General features: G+C 40.6%; 1 protein-coding gene across 1 annotated transcript in view; it reads right to left on the bottom strand.

The window, feature by feature from the left end:
• Window positions 1–440: 440 nt before the first annotated feature.
• The window catches only part of RBM28 (RNA binding motif protein 28), a 23,634-nt gene continuing 10,462 nt past the window's right edge, over window positions 441–13,612 (bottom strand). The window contains exons 9-20 of the mRNA XM_018557069.1: window positions 13,040–13,230; window positions 12,887–12,950; window positions 11,677–11,786; window positions 10,015–10,088; window positions 9,612–9,747; window positions 6,720–6,784; window positions 6,380–6,538; window positions 5,185–5,334; window positions 3,169–3,243; window positions 1,807–2,231; window positions 1,364–1,460; window positions 441–762 (exon numbers count right to left, since the gene is read on the bottom strand). Of these exons, the coding sequence (XP_018412571.1) occupies window positions 601–762; window positions 1,364–1,460; window positions 1,807–2,231; window positions 3,169–3,243; window positions 5,185–5,334; window positions 6,380–6,538; window positions 6,720–6,784; window positions 9,612–9,747; window positions 10,015–10,088; window positions 11,677–11,786; window positions 12,887–12,950; window positions 13,040–13,230 (1,708 nt within the window). The 3' untranslated portion in view covers window positions 441–600. The remainder of the gene's footprint in view (window positions 763–1,363; window positions 1,461–1,806; window positions 2,232–3,168; window positions 3,244–5,184; window positions 5,335–6,379; window positions 6,539–6,719; window positions 6,785–9,611; window positions 9,748–10,014; window positions 10,089–11,676; window positions 11,787–12,886; window positions 12,951–13,039; window positions 13,231–13,612) is intronic.

Consider the following 13,612-nt stretch of genomic DNA (forward strand, 5'->3'; position numbering starts at 1 on the left):
AACTGAATGTTGCCATGCACATTGCTCAACACGGAAACGGTTTGTAAAAAAAACACGAGTGTGTGTAGGTATTAAAAACACACACGCCAACGACAAGTTACAAACTGCTGGTTTTCTTCATCATCCTCCTGTTTCATTATGTGATTTTTCAATTAGCCGCAGTGATTTAGAGACATGGTTTCTATTGGAGATAATTTTCCACAGTGTGATGCTTGGAAAGGACAAAGTTCACAGACAACCATAAAAATACTTTGGATTACAAAACCATAACGGGAGACTTCAAACAACTAAAGTAAAATGGTTTGTTTTAATACCCATGGAACCTCTACATGAGTTTAGGCGACAAGCCAATTTTCATTAGGGGTAACACAAAAACCACATCACATTTGGGTAATTACAGGGTATGACGCGATATTAATCATCTAGCTAGTACGATCTTTACAATACGAAGATATTTTAGAACATGCCCTTTTAGACAGTTAATAAAAAATGTGTCCCATATCTTCTTTCTGTAAAGGCAGAAGTCTAAGAATGAGTAAAATCCATTAGAACAAAGAAAAATACAGAGGCCAATGTCCATTAGGAGACCCATCATCCTCCTCAGTCTTCAAACCACTTGCTTCTTTTAACGGGAGCAGATGCATTAGGCTTCCCAAGGATCTTACGCTTATATTGTTCCACCAGCTGATTGAATCGAGTTTCTGCTTGGCTTCGTCCGCGCTGCTGCTTCTTAGAAGGGGCCTGCTGTTTCTGAGAAGGTGCCTGCAAAAGAACCCAGACATTAGCATTACTGGGATAAAAAGAACCATTGAGTTGGCATTATCTTCCAAACCCTAGACTGTTTTGTTTTTTTTCTTTTCAAAACAGATAAAATTCATCATATCCATCAAAGTAATTAAATGCAAAGCACTGCGAAAAATAATGTGAACAGATTTTATATTCCTTATGAAACAGGAGTTTGTGCACTATGCTTGTGCACTATGCTTTTTCATAATACAGTACATGGGTCAGTTTGCAAAGTGTTTTAAATCATAATAACCATATCTTATTTTATTTTTTAAAGCCAGAGCCCTAGAACATATAGTCCAGGGGTGGGCAAACTCTAGCCCTCCGGCTGTGGTGCAACTACAGATCCCATAAAGCATTGCAAGACTAACAAACAGGCATGAATGAGATTTGTAGTTTCACTACAGCTGAAAGGTCAGAGTTTGCCTACCTTTGATATAGTTTATTATGGGCACTACACTATGCTCCTCGTGCAGTTTTATTGAGAAAACCTGCAAGCATATAAAAAGTTAATTTAAGAAGCGTCTATGTAATGGTCATAGCTTTTTCTGCAGAACCTCCTTGGTTAAGAACATACCCGCATTTCAGTTGCTTTTAACCTTTGCTGATTCCGGCTTTGCTGGTGAGGTTTTGGCTTCTTTGACAACAGCTGAAGTTTACCCTTGTCACGTGCTCTGAAAAGAGAGAGAAAAAAAAAATACCCTCTTAAAGTGTTTTAAAAGAACATGGCTCCAAGACCAATCAAGAATATAGAAGAGATATAAAAAATACATTCATCTGGTATAACTAACCATTCCATCTATTTTTAAGAGCTTACTTATCTCCTTAAAGGCCAAAAGCAGCAAACTTCAACTGACCAAACAGCAGCTGAAGGGCTGTTAGAATACAGAGAGGAGGATTCAACTTCAAAAAAATGAAACAGGAATGGAAATGTATATCCAGATAAGCTGGTCTTTACAGCATTAAATGCTTTCTCCAGAAACACAGACATAAAACACCATCGTAAAGGGGCGTTCTTACCTTATTTTAGGTCCTGTATGGGATGGCATGTGTAAAACCTTTCTCCTTTTCTTTCCATCTTCAAGCTCTTGTTGTTCAAGTTCCTCTTTCGTTTGGAATCCGGACCAAGTAACAGGTCGTGACGGCTGTTCATTCTCTTCCAGTGTTTTTCCTGCCAAGTCTTTGCTGTCATCAGCCAGTTTTCTTTTGATGTTTTTTTGTGTAGTGGAGTCAGTTGGCTGTGCTTTATTGGCAGTTGCCTCCCCAGATGAAGTCTCTGCACTTTTTCCAGCTTTTACCTTCTGTTTCAGCTCTGCCTTCCCTCCAGCGGCAGCTGGTGATTTTTCACCACTCTTTTGCTTTTTCTTCTTTGAGTTACCCTGAGCTGGCTGTGCCTGAGGGATGCCCGCAGCTTGTGCCTTTGCCTGCTTCTGTCTCAATACCTCCTGCATACACAAAATACCACTATTAAGAATATGAATACATTACAGTTACAAACAGCTGCATTCTTGAAGACTTGTTTGTTCCTAAATTGCATTCAATACACTTCAGTTTTAGATATACGATTAAGATAGCTGCGAATCTAAACGGGCAGTTAGGTCTGCAGACCCGATTTAATCGCCCTCAGGCATGACTCCCAGTTGTCTTACACATAAAAATAAATGTCCATTGAAGTATTCCCGTTTAATCCCACGGAGAAGGTAGGCGTGAGCAGACAACTACCAGTGCGGCTTATCTTGGGAGGAAAAATAACAATCGAACAAGATTTTCAACTGTTTCGGATTGATCTCCATGACGTTTGAGAGTGGTTGACCGGAGGGCAACAGCAGCTTTAAGAGACAAAAGATCAAACACCTATGGCCACCTTTAAAGACATCATTGCCAGACCATTGTTTCAGTTCTTGAAAGTATGATGCAGATAGGGTTAACATTAATGTGTAACAACAAAACTGTTTGGGAGCTTTTGGTTACTTAGATCAGTATCTGTTAGTATTTCAAAGTCAATCTGTTAATTCACATTAAAGTGACACTAAACTCAGGAATTATGCGTGTATCACTCACCTGTAGATCCTCAAATCATCTCTGAATTCATGCTGACACTGTCCTTCCTTCTGGAGGGTGGCTACTTTTATTCCCCATGGTCCCTGTGTGTGTTGTAAAGTAGCCATCACTCCAAGCTTGCTCCAGTGGTAGACTACAATGTCACGTGTAGTTAGCTAACATGTATTGAAACTATAGTCTAACATACTACAAATAAGGTAAAGTATTGTTAATAGTTAAAAGATACTTGAAATGCATTTTTAAGGTTTAAGCCCGAGTTTAGTGTCACTTCAAAACATATAATAGGTGAAACTTTTGCACAAAATCGGTTAAGTTTCTCACCAGACTACGTTGAGCCCTCCTTTCCTTTAGCTTGATTTTATTCAGGTCCTCGAGGGAGAATTCCACGATTGGTCTCTGGAAATTAAAAATACACACACTAACAAACTGCTCAGGTACTGTGTAACATCCAGAAACTGCAGTCTTCTAAACTGGCAGATTAGCAAAACATAAAATGTGTTGATCAAATACATCTTATACAGTTTGTTAAACTGCATGCCAAGTCAAACTTTATGTCTAGTTTTGGATAGATTGGGAAAGTGTTAGAACTTCAGTCTATTACTGCTATCCAGGGATAGAGAGACTTTCCTCACCTCCTGTGCTGCTGACAATGATTTAACCAGACAGGAAGGGAGGGAAAATCTGCAACAGGGACAGAGACAGGAAAAAAAAATAAACAAAATTTGAAAGGGGTTCTGGCATTGCCCTGCTCTACTAAAGAATGTCTCATACTACCCCAAAGATGTATGGCATTAAAAAGGAGTCTATGACTGCATGTAAATCTAATCTGTGCCAATTTAACCACCTATAGTGAGAATGGAGCAAATTCAACAGGATTATTCACTAAAGAGGTTGGAGAAGTGAACAATCTAGGACAATACTGGAAAGCTTCCAAATCAGCTATGTTGTCCTAGATTGCTCACTTCTCCTGCCTTCTCCAAACTCTTCAACCTTTAGTGAATAATCCGGTAATTGTTCTTAAGCTTATTTTCTATTCTGGTGAAATGTTTTACAATTATGGGAAGTAGTGAATTGGGAAAAAATCATTATGGCCACTAGATGGAGGCCATGGCCACTACATCTTTACTAAGAAGAGATGCAATGTAACAATTATACTGAACATTGGAGGGCATTAGCATACAAATGTAACCATTGCTACTATAGGGATCTCATAGTAGCAGTGGTTACATTTATGTGCTAATCCCCTCCTCAGCTCCATGTAGTGGCCATACTGCTGTATTTTCTCAATTCACTACTGCCCATAATAGTTAAACATTCCACCAGAAGAGTAAATAGCTTTAAAGTACAACTCCAGGTAAACATTTCTTAACCCTTGCAGTGTGGCTACCCTCGCAATACAAGGGTTAAGTGCTCGTCTTACCTATATAAAAAATGAAAGTGACATTAAACCCTCAGATTTTTTTAACATAAAACAATACTGTAATGCGTGCCTTAGTGTAATCCATGGTTGTTTCCCTTCTCTTTGCTGCTCTTCCTTTTAAATCTGTATCTGTTCTAATGCTCTGCAGAACTTCTGTTTTGCAGCAGACTGCCTTGTCTCAGGAATAGATACACGGTGTCTGTGTATAGGTTTGTATAGACTTGTAATCTGAGCCAGCACTACAGGAAGAGGCCCTGAGCTGAAAAGGGAAGTTCTCCCCAAGGATGAGAAGACATGAGGATTCAAAAAGGAAGAGCAGCAAAGAGAAGGGAAACAAACATGGATTACAGTAAGGCACACATTACAGTATTGGTTTATGTTAAAAAATCTGAGGGATTAATGTCACTTTAAGTTATACTCACCCGAACCTGGCCGGCTAAGACAGCGCTCCCTCCTACCGGTCACCATCTATGCTGCAGTGATGTTATGTCTCTCCGCATCCTCACGTCCCTTCATGTTCTATACACAGCATATATAACATAATGATTCACAGGACCTTTGACCGCTGCAGCCGAGGGGGAAGAAAGGCTCCAGGGACCAGTCTAAGAGCAAGCCGGCTCAGGTGATCATCTGTGTACAACTTTTTTTTTGTTAACCTAGACGAAAACGAACACCCCTTGCGGTGTGGGGTAATCCCACTGCAAGGGTTAAGAAAATTATCACCTGGAGTTCTGCTTTAAGAACATTTTTTATTTTGCCCCATTCTCACTACTGCTGATGAATTTGCACAGAACGAATGTAAATACAATTTTAGACAAATTCAAAACTTTTATACTTGTAGATAAAAAATAAGCCATTTTATAAATAGATCTGCTAATAACAGAAAAAAATAAATAAAGGTGCGACTGAATTCTTACCTTTTTCGGTCCAAAGATTTCGGGATTATTGTTGACCTGCCTCAGAGCTGCTAAGGCATGTTCATGTTCACTGAACTCCACAAAGGCGAAACCTAGAGACTGCCCCTTGTGGTTTCCAGCCAAACCTTTCATATCTCGCATAACACGACACTAACAGTAAAAAAGATTTTTAAAAATATTAATTACAATTTGAAATAACATTACTAGGCACAAGGAAACTAACATGTAAGGAAAGGTTCCCATTAATGCATTTCTAAAAATTCATGCTTGATATATTTTTTTGGTGACATTAACCAGCAAGTACATTTTCTGTATGGACAATGGTACATTAGTAAAATTCATAAAAATTAACTACAACAAAATACAGAATTGCTTATGAGCCTTAAAGAGACCCATGAACTGTTTTGTATCCAATACGAACAGTTCTTTTGCAGTTTCTACATTGTTTTCCACAGTCCGTGCTGTTCAGTGACAGAGAAAAAGCACAATTGTATTCACTGCCTACGATCTCAGTGTGTGCCATGTTAAAAAACAATAATGGATGTCAATATTGGATGTTTAAGAGACACACAGCTGAACCTGCGCTGCATAGCAAAGGCAAATACAATGGTAACTAGGTGAAGTTTCAGTTATGGGCAAAGAGAGAGAAGAAAAAAAAAAAAAAAAAAAAAAAGGTTTTACGCATTTGTCTAAAGTGTCATAAACAGTTCAATAACCACACACAAGGCTTCCACTTTTAAAAGATCTCCCGGGGTAACCAGGCTATTTCTGATATTCCAAGAGGGCCATTAGGCACACAGGGAGATTTGTTTTCAGCTTAACTGATCCTTAACTCTGTCAAGACTGAAGGAGAAAAGTATCAAACATTCCAGATATCTTAAAATAAACCTCGACCTGTCCAAAAATAGCAAGAGACAAAGCCATGCCAAGTCTCCTACTCTTTCAGAGTTTAAGGACCATGGTATAAAACTGAACAGCCAGCCGGTTTTGACAGTGAAAGAAAGGCCACACTGTCTATCATTTGGGGTGGATGTTGGGGTACCAATCAAAACAATCATAAGCCTGCCCCATGCTCTTTGGCCTTTTGGAGGGCTCCGGCAGAATTAGCTCCCTCCTTGGGTTGGGAAAATAGTATTTTGTGAGCCTTCAAATATTTGGTGTAACAATAAGTTTAAACCTGGTACAATTTGCTTACCTCTTTAATTTTAACAAAACGACCTCCACCTGCAGCAGACAGAAAAAACTCGCGTAACTTTTTGTCATCCACAGATTTGGGAATGTTGTGAACACACAGACGGGTCTTTGAGACAAAAATGTTCTGGCTCTTCAACTTCTGGCGTTTTATCTCTTCAAACTGGAAATTAATTAAGGGTTACCCATCAGTACTGTATGAAGTATAAAACATACCTCAACAGATTATAATGTCACTTTAAAAGTAAAAATAAAAAAAAGTCAGACTGCGGATGGCAACAAATGTTCTGTAAATAAATCTGCATAGTAACTATCTACATAGTTAGTGTGTTACTGTTGCTTACCCGAGTTCTTTTAGCTAGATCTTCTGCACTCAATCCGTCAGCAGCTTTTGTTCCTGCCCGAATCACTGTTAATAGAGTTTATTTTAATATTACATATGTAAAAAGCCATTCAGGTCAATCCAAGGCCAATAGGAAATAAATGAAAGATGTATGTGAAGACATGCTACAGGCCAGGGAGGTGGGCAGGCGAGGCTCTGGCTCTTAGCCACATACAGACAGGAAGAGCCAGCTTCAGTTAGGCAGCCGGGGTGAATCTCAACAATATTGTTGGGATGTTTCTCCACTGCGTCATGTTGCATTAGACTGCTACTGGCTGACGGCCGACTTTGGGTCACCGGAGTAAATTAGTAAATATACTCCTGTGACCTAAAAGAACTAAATTTTGATAAAATGAAAAAAAACAGGTGAAGCTTTCCTTGAAATAGGTCAACTTCTGATTTTGCAGGCCACTTGCCTGGCACCCTTGTAAATTGTGAGTTTGTGGCCACTACACTGTCTGGCCAAAAAAGGTCACACTCTAATATTTAGTTGGTCCGCCTTAAACTATGATTATGGCATGCGTTCGGCGTGGCATTGTTTCAATTAGCTTATGCAATGTCACAATATTTCGGTCCAGAGTTACATACATTTTTTTTTTGTAGTCAGACCCCTGCATAAAGTCTTCTGCAGCACATCCCGAAGATTCTCAACTGGGCTAAAGCGGACCTTTACCCTCTGACTAAAAATCAGATCAGCATACAGCTCTGCATGCTGATATGAAATCCTCTTACATTAGCTAAACAATTTTAATTTTATTTACAATTTCTTTTTTTCCCCCACTTCCAAATGATGCAATTGTGCCCAAGCATTGCATCCTGGGAAGGTTACATCAGCAGAGCATTGCAGGGAAACCTCATTTGTAATCATACAAGATCTCAGGGAAAGGCATTTTACTCCCCTAAGATGACGTGCATGGTCACATGTCCTAGTCACATGTGCCAGAGTTCCAGGAAGTAAATGGAGATCTAGTAACCTGCCCTTTGTTAAAATTGCCACTGTCAGAAGACTGAAGAAAAGAAAAATAATGTATGCAAAAAATAAAAAGCCGGCAATTATCTAGAAGTATCTGTTTGTAGATTGTCATTACTAAACATTCCTAAAAAGGTGTCTTTGTTGTTATTTTGAAGATATGGGTAAAGTTCCTCTTTAAAGTCTGGATTCAATGGTGGCCAATCCACGTGTGAAAATAATGTCTCACGTTCCCTGAACCACTCTTCCACAATTTGAACCCAATGAGTCCTGGCATTGTCATCTTGGAATATGTCCGTGCCATCAGGGGGAGAAAAAAAAAATCCATTGATGGAAAAACCTGGTCATTTAGTATATTCAGGGGGGCAACTGACCTCATTTTTTGGGGACATAACGGTGCTGAACCTAGACTAATTATCAAGTGGAAGTCTCACAAAGTTAGTCACCTACCCCCCAGAGGTCCGGCAGCCACACAGAAGAACAAACATGTAAAACTTCAACATGGTCTAAAATTGTGCCTCTATATAGATCCTTGGTTCGGCCACATCTGGGAGTACGCGGTCCAGTTTTGGTCAACTATGGTTCATTAGAAATAGGTGAGTCGGCTAAATGTCTGAGTTACCCTGTTTCCCCGAAAATAAGACCTACCCCGAAAGTAAGACCTAGCACTATTTCTCAAGATTCCTGTAATATAAGACATGCCCCAAAAATAAGACCTAGTTTGGTGGTAGCATGTGAGGGGGAACTTGCAGGAGAGTTGGTATCAGCCTGCAGGGACATACTGTATCAGGGGATGACAGGGGACTCCCTCCGGCCTGTGCAGTGACAGGGAGCACTCCGGTACCATACTTCACCAACTGCTGTCCCCCGAAGGCACTGCTTAATGTAATGGTACCGTACTGTAATGTGTACCGGTAAATGGTACCATATTCTACCTCGCTGTCCACTGTCTGATGTCCGCACTGCTGGCACCGCTGTCCGGTACTGTGACAGGCGGAGTGATACCAGATAACTTACTTTGGATTGTTGTACATTTTGTTGCACATTAAAAAACAAAAACAAAAAAGACATCCCCTGAAAATAAGACCTAGTGTGTTTTTGTGGGGCAAAAAAAATATAAGACAGTGTCTTATTTTCAGGGAAACACGGTATGTACAGTATTGTGAACATGGCATGTAGTTTTACACGTTCTTTCATGAAAAGCAGCCTAAAAATAGCTGAAGTTTAAATCTGATTATATTTTGCCTTCCCTGGTTCATGCAAATTACTTTTTTAAATAAAAATGGTTTTCATATTATGGCTTATTTTAGACCCAGTGAGATCATCACTGGGTCTCTCTGCTTCTCTAGGAAATGCAGTCAGGTCATGGTTGGTGGTAGAGGCTAGCAGGTGCTGTATGTAGCTTTCTGAAAACATCACAGCACCTTGCCTCGGGGTACTCTTCTCAAGAACCCTCAACCCAGATGCCACAAGCAGGCTGCCTCCTGGAGGGAGTTATCCAAATATCAAAATGCCCTCATAGGCGGATGTTTGTGTGGAGCAGTGGGCATTCTTAAGGCAGATTGTAAAAGCAAAAACTTAAATTTAATGAATGAAAAAGGTGGGCCAATGAGTCTGGGAAGGAAACAGTTACAGTTAGAGCCTGCTGGAGGACATCCAGCATCATCTATCTGACTTGCTGCAGCTTCTAATGTACACTATGAGAAGCTCAAAGTGTGCAGTGAAATCAGAGCAAGCAATTTCAGTACAGGAGAGGAGCCTGTACAACTGTGCAAGATTGGAAGTAAGGCTGGAGCTCAGGTTTAGACATATACTTGTCGGAATGTGCTAAAGGGCTGTCTGAAGTGTGCAAACCAAATTCATATGCATGGACAGGATACTCACATCCCTCTCTTGCCAAATACAGATTTCTTGTCCCTGTGGGTTTCTTTACTTTCTCTTTACGTAGTTTCCCAGCTTCCTCCCTGCTCACAGCAAGATCCACCATCAGTTTCCTCCCAGTAAGGTGCAACCCTCCATCCTGAACAAGAATATAAAGTAAACAACAGTTACTATAAACTAGCAGCAAAAATGGCAAAGAACTGTTTGTAAGCAGTTTCCTATATTATCATTTATTAGGGGCCTGTTGATATTTTCGAGCAGAAGGGGACTGACCTTTTTCAGTCACCTTCTGCTGGTGTTTCGAAGGAGTTTTTTTAGTTAACACAATTATCTACAGTATATTTTGTGTAGTTTGCATAGCGTGTCAGATTTAAATTGCTACTGTGTTTAAGCAAAGTTGCTATACCTCAGATTCATCCTTGGCAGCATCTAGGCATTTCTCGGCAGCTTTTTTATCCACAAACTGGACGAACGCACAACCTTTAAATAAACGGGCATTAAAAAGGTTTAAAACATGAATAAGGTTTGAGGTCATACATTTCAAAAAGCTTTACTGCTGTATTTCGGTCTATAACATTGTAGCGCTCACCCCCGAAGGGAGCCGATGAATGCCCGCTTCATCTCTAGTCTGTCTAGGGTATGTTGTTCAGCTGCCCACCCAATAGCACTAACAGCCCTTCTTCTGGTGCCCACAGACTGATGTCCACTCCAGTAGTAAAATGCTGAATAACCTTTTAGTGAACATCTTCACTGGGGAGAGAGGGTATAGGGATTCTAAGCTTCCAAAAGGTAACCGTCAAGAGCTCCAGGCTCACCAGACCTGGTTGGCATATTAGTGTAGATCCACTTGGGAGGCAGCGGACAGCAACTGATGTAGCAGATAAGTAGGATGGATAAAGATCCTCAAGCAGGAAAGACACCGACCATGCTCCTGAAGTCCTCTTAGTTCCAGGACACTTCAAGAGCCAGCATTGGTACCAGTTCTCTTCCTCTAACCACAGCATCACAGGCCTGCTCCATGTTGAAGGCCTCAGGACTGCGTGCTTTTCAGCCTGCCCCCCCCCCCCCCTAGCCTGAGGGGGGCAGGCTGAACAGCAGCCTGTCCTATTCCATGGCTAGGCCCAGTAAGTCTAAGCACATGGCAAATACCACCGGTATATGTACCCTATCCCAGCATGCACCACTGGCTGAGAGAGAAACTCAGTGATCGGCTGCTGTACTGTACATACACTACAGTGCCTCTCACTGGCTGTCCCACAATATGACAGAGTCACACTCCGCCCAGGGGGGTACAGGCAATGCTAGACACCTGGAATTAACCAGATAATTGTCACTATAAATCCAGCCAAGCTGACTGCAGCCCTGGCTATCACTAAATGTCTAGTAGCCACATCACAGAAGGTGATGGGGCTACAATATTATTGGCTGATAGAGTGAAACCTATGTATAAAGACATTAGAAAGTAAGGACCAACTGTTGTGACTGACACACTAGCCTGCATCCACTGAGGTTTCACCAACCTTAGAATGCTGCGAAGCACCATGTAAAATCTGATTGACTTCTTTAGAAACAAGGCCCTGTTGCTGCAAATGCTGATGGAAAACGTAGTGTGCATATTCAATTTTATCACAAAGCAGGGATGTAGAATGGCCACTAAAATCCTCCCCAAACCTGGCATTTTTACACCCATGGATAGCCAAGAAGATGGGATTTTTTTCTTTTTTTTTACATGGTAGATACCATAAAAAAATTAAACAAAAAAAAAAATAACACTTATTTGGGAAACCAGGAATTTCACTTAACATTCTGATAGGGAATTATTACGGTATGATACAGAACAACTATGGTATTCAAGCCATGTTAAAATCCTTTTTTTCCCAACACCGGGTTAAGAAACAGCTACACTTAAATATACTGTACAAGCTAGTAAAGATTATTCCCAGGGGGGTGAAGCTTAACATACTCCCTGAACCATTGCACTGGAAATAGCATATGGCACATGTCTCAAGGAACGGCTGCTTCCATCAGTACTTACTGTGAATGCATTAAAAAAAAAAAGTGTGCCAACCTTTGGAGTGCTCTGTGTCAGGATGAACCACAATGCGGACATATTTTATATTTCCAAATCTCAGTAGCAATTCCTCCAGGTCTTCCTCCTCAGAGTTAAAAGACAGGTTCCTGAAGGTCAGAAAGGTATCAAATATTAAGAATTCACAAGACATTTCAGTGTCTGAAAGTCAAAAAGATTGCTGTGCTCCACAAATATTTCATAACATTTCAAAGTACTAGGTCTCAATGGGCAATCACCTTCTCTGCTCGTGCTTCCTAACAGGGTCAATATTTTAAAGTGGTACTAAACACTAGGCATTTTTACTTTAATTAATTCTGTGTTTTAAGGTAAAAAAACACCCTGTACCTTTCTGTATCCCCCTGTCCCTTTCCAGTGAACACTTGTCACCGCTGCTGAGTCCGTGAAGCTATCCTCCGTTCCTCGAACTTCCTTGTTGGAGAGGATACTGAGGGCAGAGGAGCCATAGTCTCCTTCTGCCATCAGTCAATCTGTTGGGAAGAGAGGAGGGGCGTAGCCTATTGCATGCTGTGTGTGTCTATGGACACAGCCAGGAACGCACACGCACGGGTGCCTGCCTCCGCAGCCGGCTAGCTGACGAAGGGACACAAGCACACAGTGGGAGGGGGTGGATAGAATGGTTCGGGGACCAACAAGAAAACACAAAAATTTTAAGCAAGAACAGAGGATTTACATCAGTGTGCGCCTCCCATTCATGAAAAAAAAAAAAAAACTGAAGGTTTAATATCACTATATCCATCACCAATCCTAGCCTCCCACTTCCTTAAATTTATCAAAACAATCACCCTTAGAACCTCTTTGCTTCTGGAATCCCAGCTAGCCCATATCACAGCCTGAGATAACGCACTATAAGGATCTTCTCTGCTCACCATGTTGGTGTATCAGTTTCCTCATACATGCCAAACTACTGTGTGTAAAATTGAACCTACTGCCAATTTTCAGATGTTTGTTAGAAAAAAAAAAAAAAAATCTATATGCTGTTTTGACCAGCAAAAGAAGTAATCACAAGAATCCCCAATCCTATATAACAAGGCTTAAAGGGAATTTGTCAATCAGAAATGTCTTCCTTCCGTGCAGGATAGGAAACTCAGCTGTGTCAACCTGACAAATTTCCTTTAAAATCATCAGATTAATAAGGTAACCAAGTTTTAAAAAAATGGTTCCAGGATTAGCTGTTAGAGAAGCTGACCTGATAAACAATGTCCTTCCTTGACCAACATCACATGGCAATTTCCTTTTCTTCTCACTCTTATCTGTAAAGCAACAGGATGTTACATTTGGCACATTCAATGACGCAGGCTTATCATCAAATCTAAGTGTACAACATTAATAATGTGTGTACCTTTTTTCTTACTCTCAGAATCAGAGTCCTCTGACAGATCATCTTCCATGTCACTCTCCTGCCCAGAATCAGCAGATTTGTCATCTGCCTCTTCATCATCTGCCTCTTCTTCATCTTCATCATCATCATCACTATCCTCCTCGTCCTCCCTGTCATTCCTCTTGTTTTTGGTGTGAGTTTTTTTAACAGATCTAACAGGTAAAATATGTATTACAATAAACCCACAAATCAGATTTATTGGAGGGGAAAAAAACATCAAACAGGAATGGAATGCGTATATAATATTCTAGATATACACTAAAAAAAATGATATGGAGTGCCACAGACTAAAAGCACACAGTAAAAGACATGCAAACACATCCACATTTTCATACCCCTATATGCTACACCTAGAAACCTCTCCTATCCTCACTAAGAGCACCTCCTCTGCACTAAAACACACTGGGCCAGGTATACGATAGTAGTAGGCGCACGGGAAACTTGCATTTTTGGAACGCAGCAAACAGTTCAATTAGTAGGGATTGACATAAGTGATGAAACTAGTGCTGCATTTGTAAATAATATATATATATA

Source organism: Nanorana parkeri, unplaced genomic scaffold, assembly GCF_000935625.1.
Source record: "Nanorana parkeri isolate BGI_ZX_2015 unplaced genomic scaffold, ASM93562v1 scaffold265, whole genome shotgun sequence".
Taxonomy (NCBI): domain Eukaryota; kingdom Metazoa; phylum Chordata; class Amphibia; order Anura; family Dicroglossidae; genus Nanorana; species Nanorana parkeri.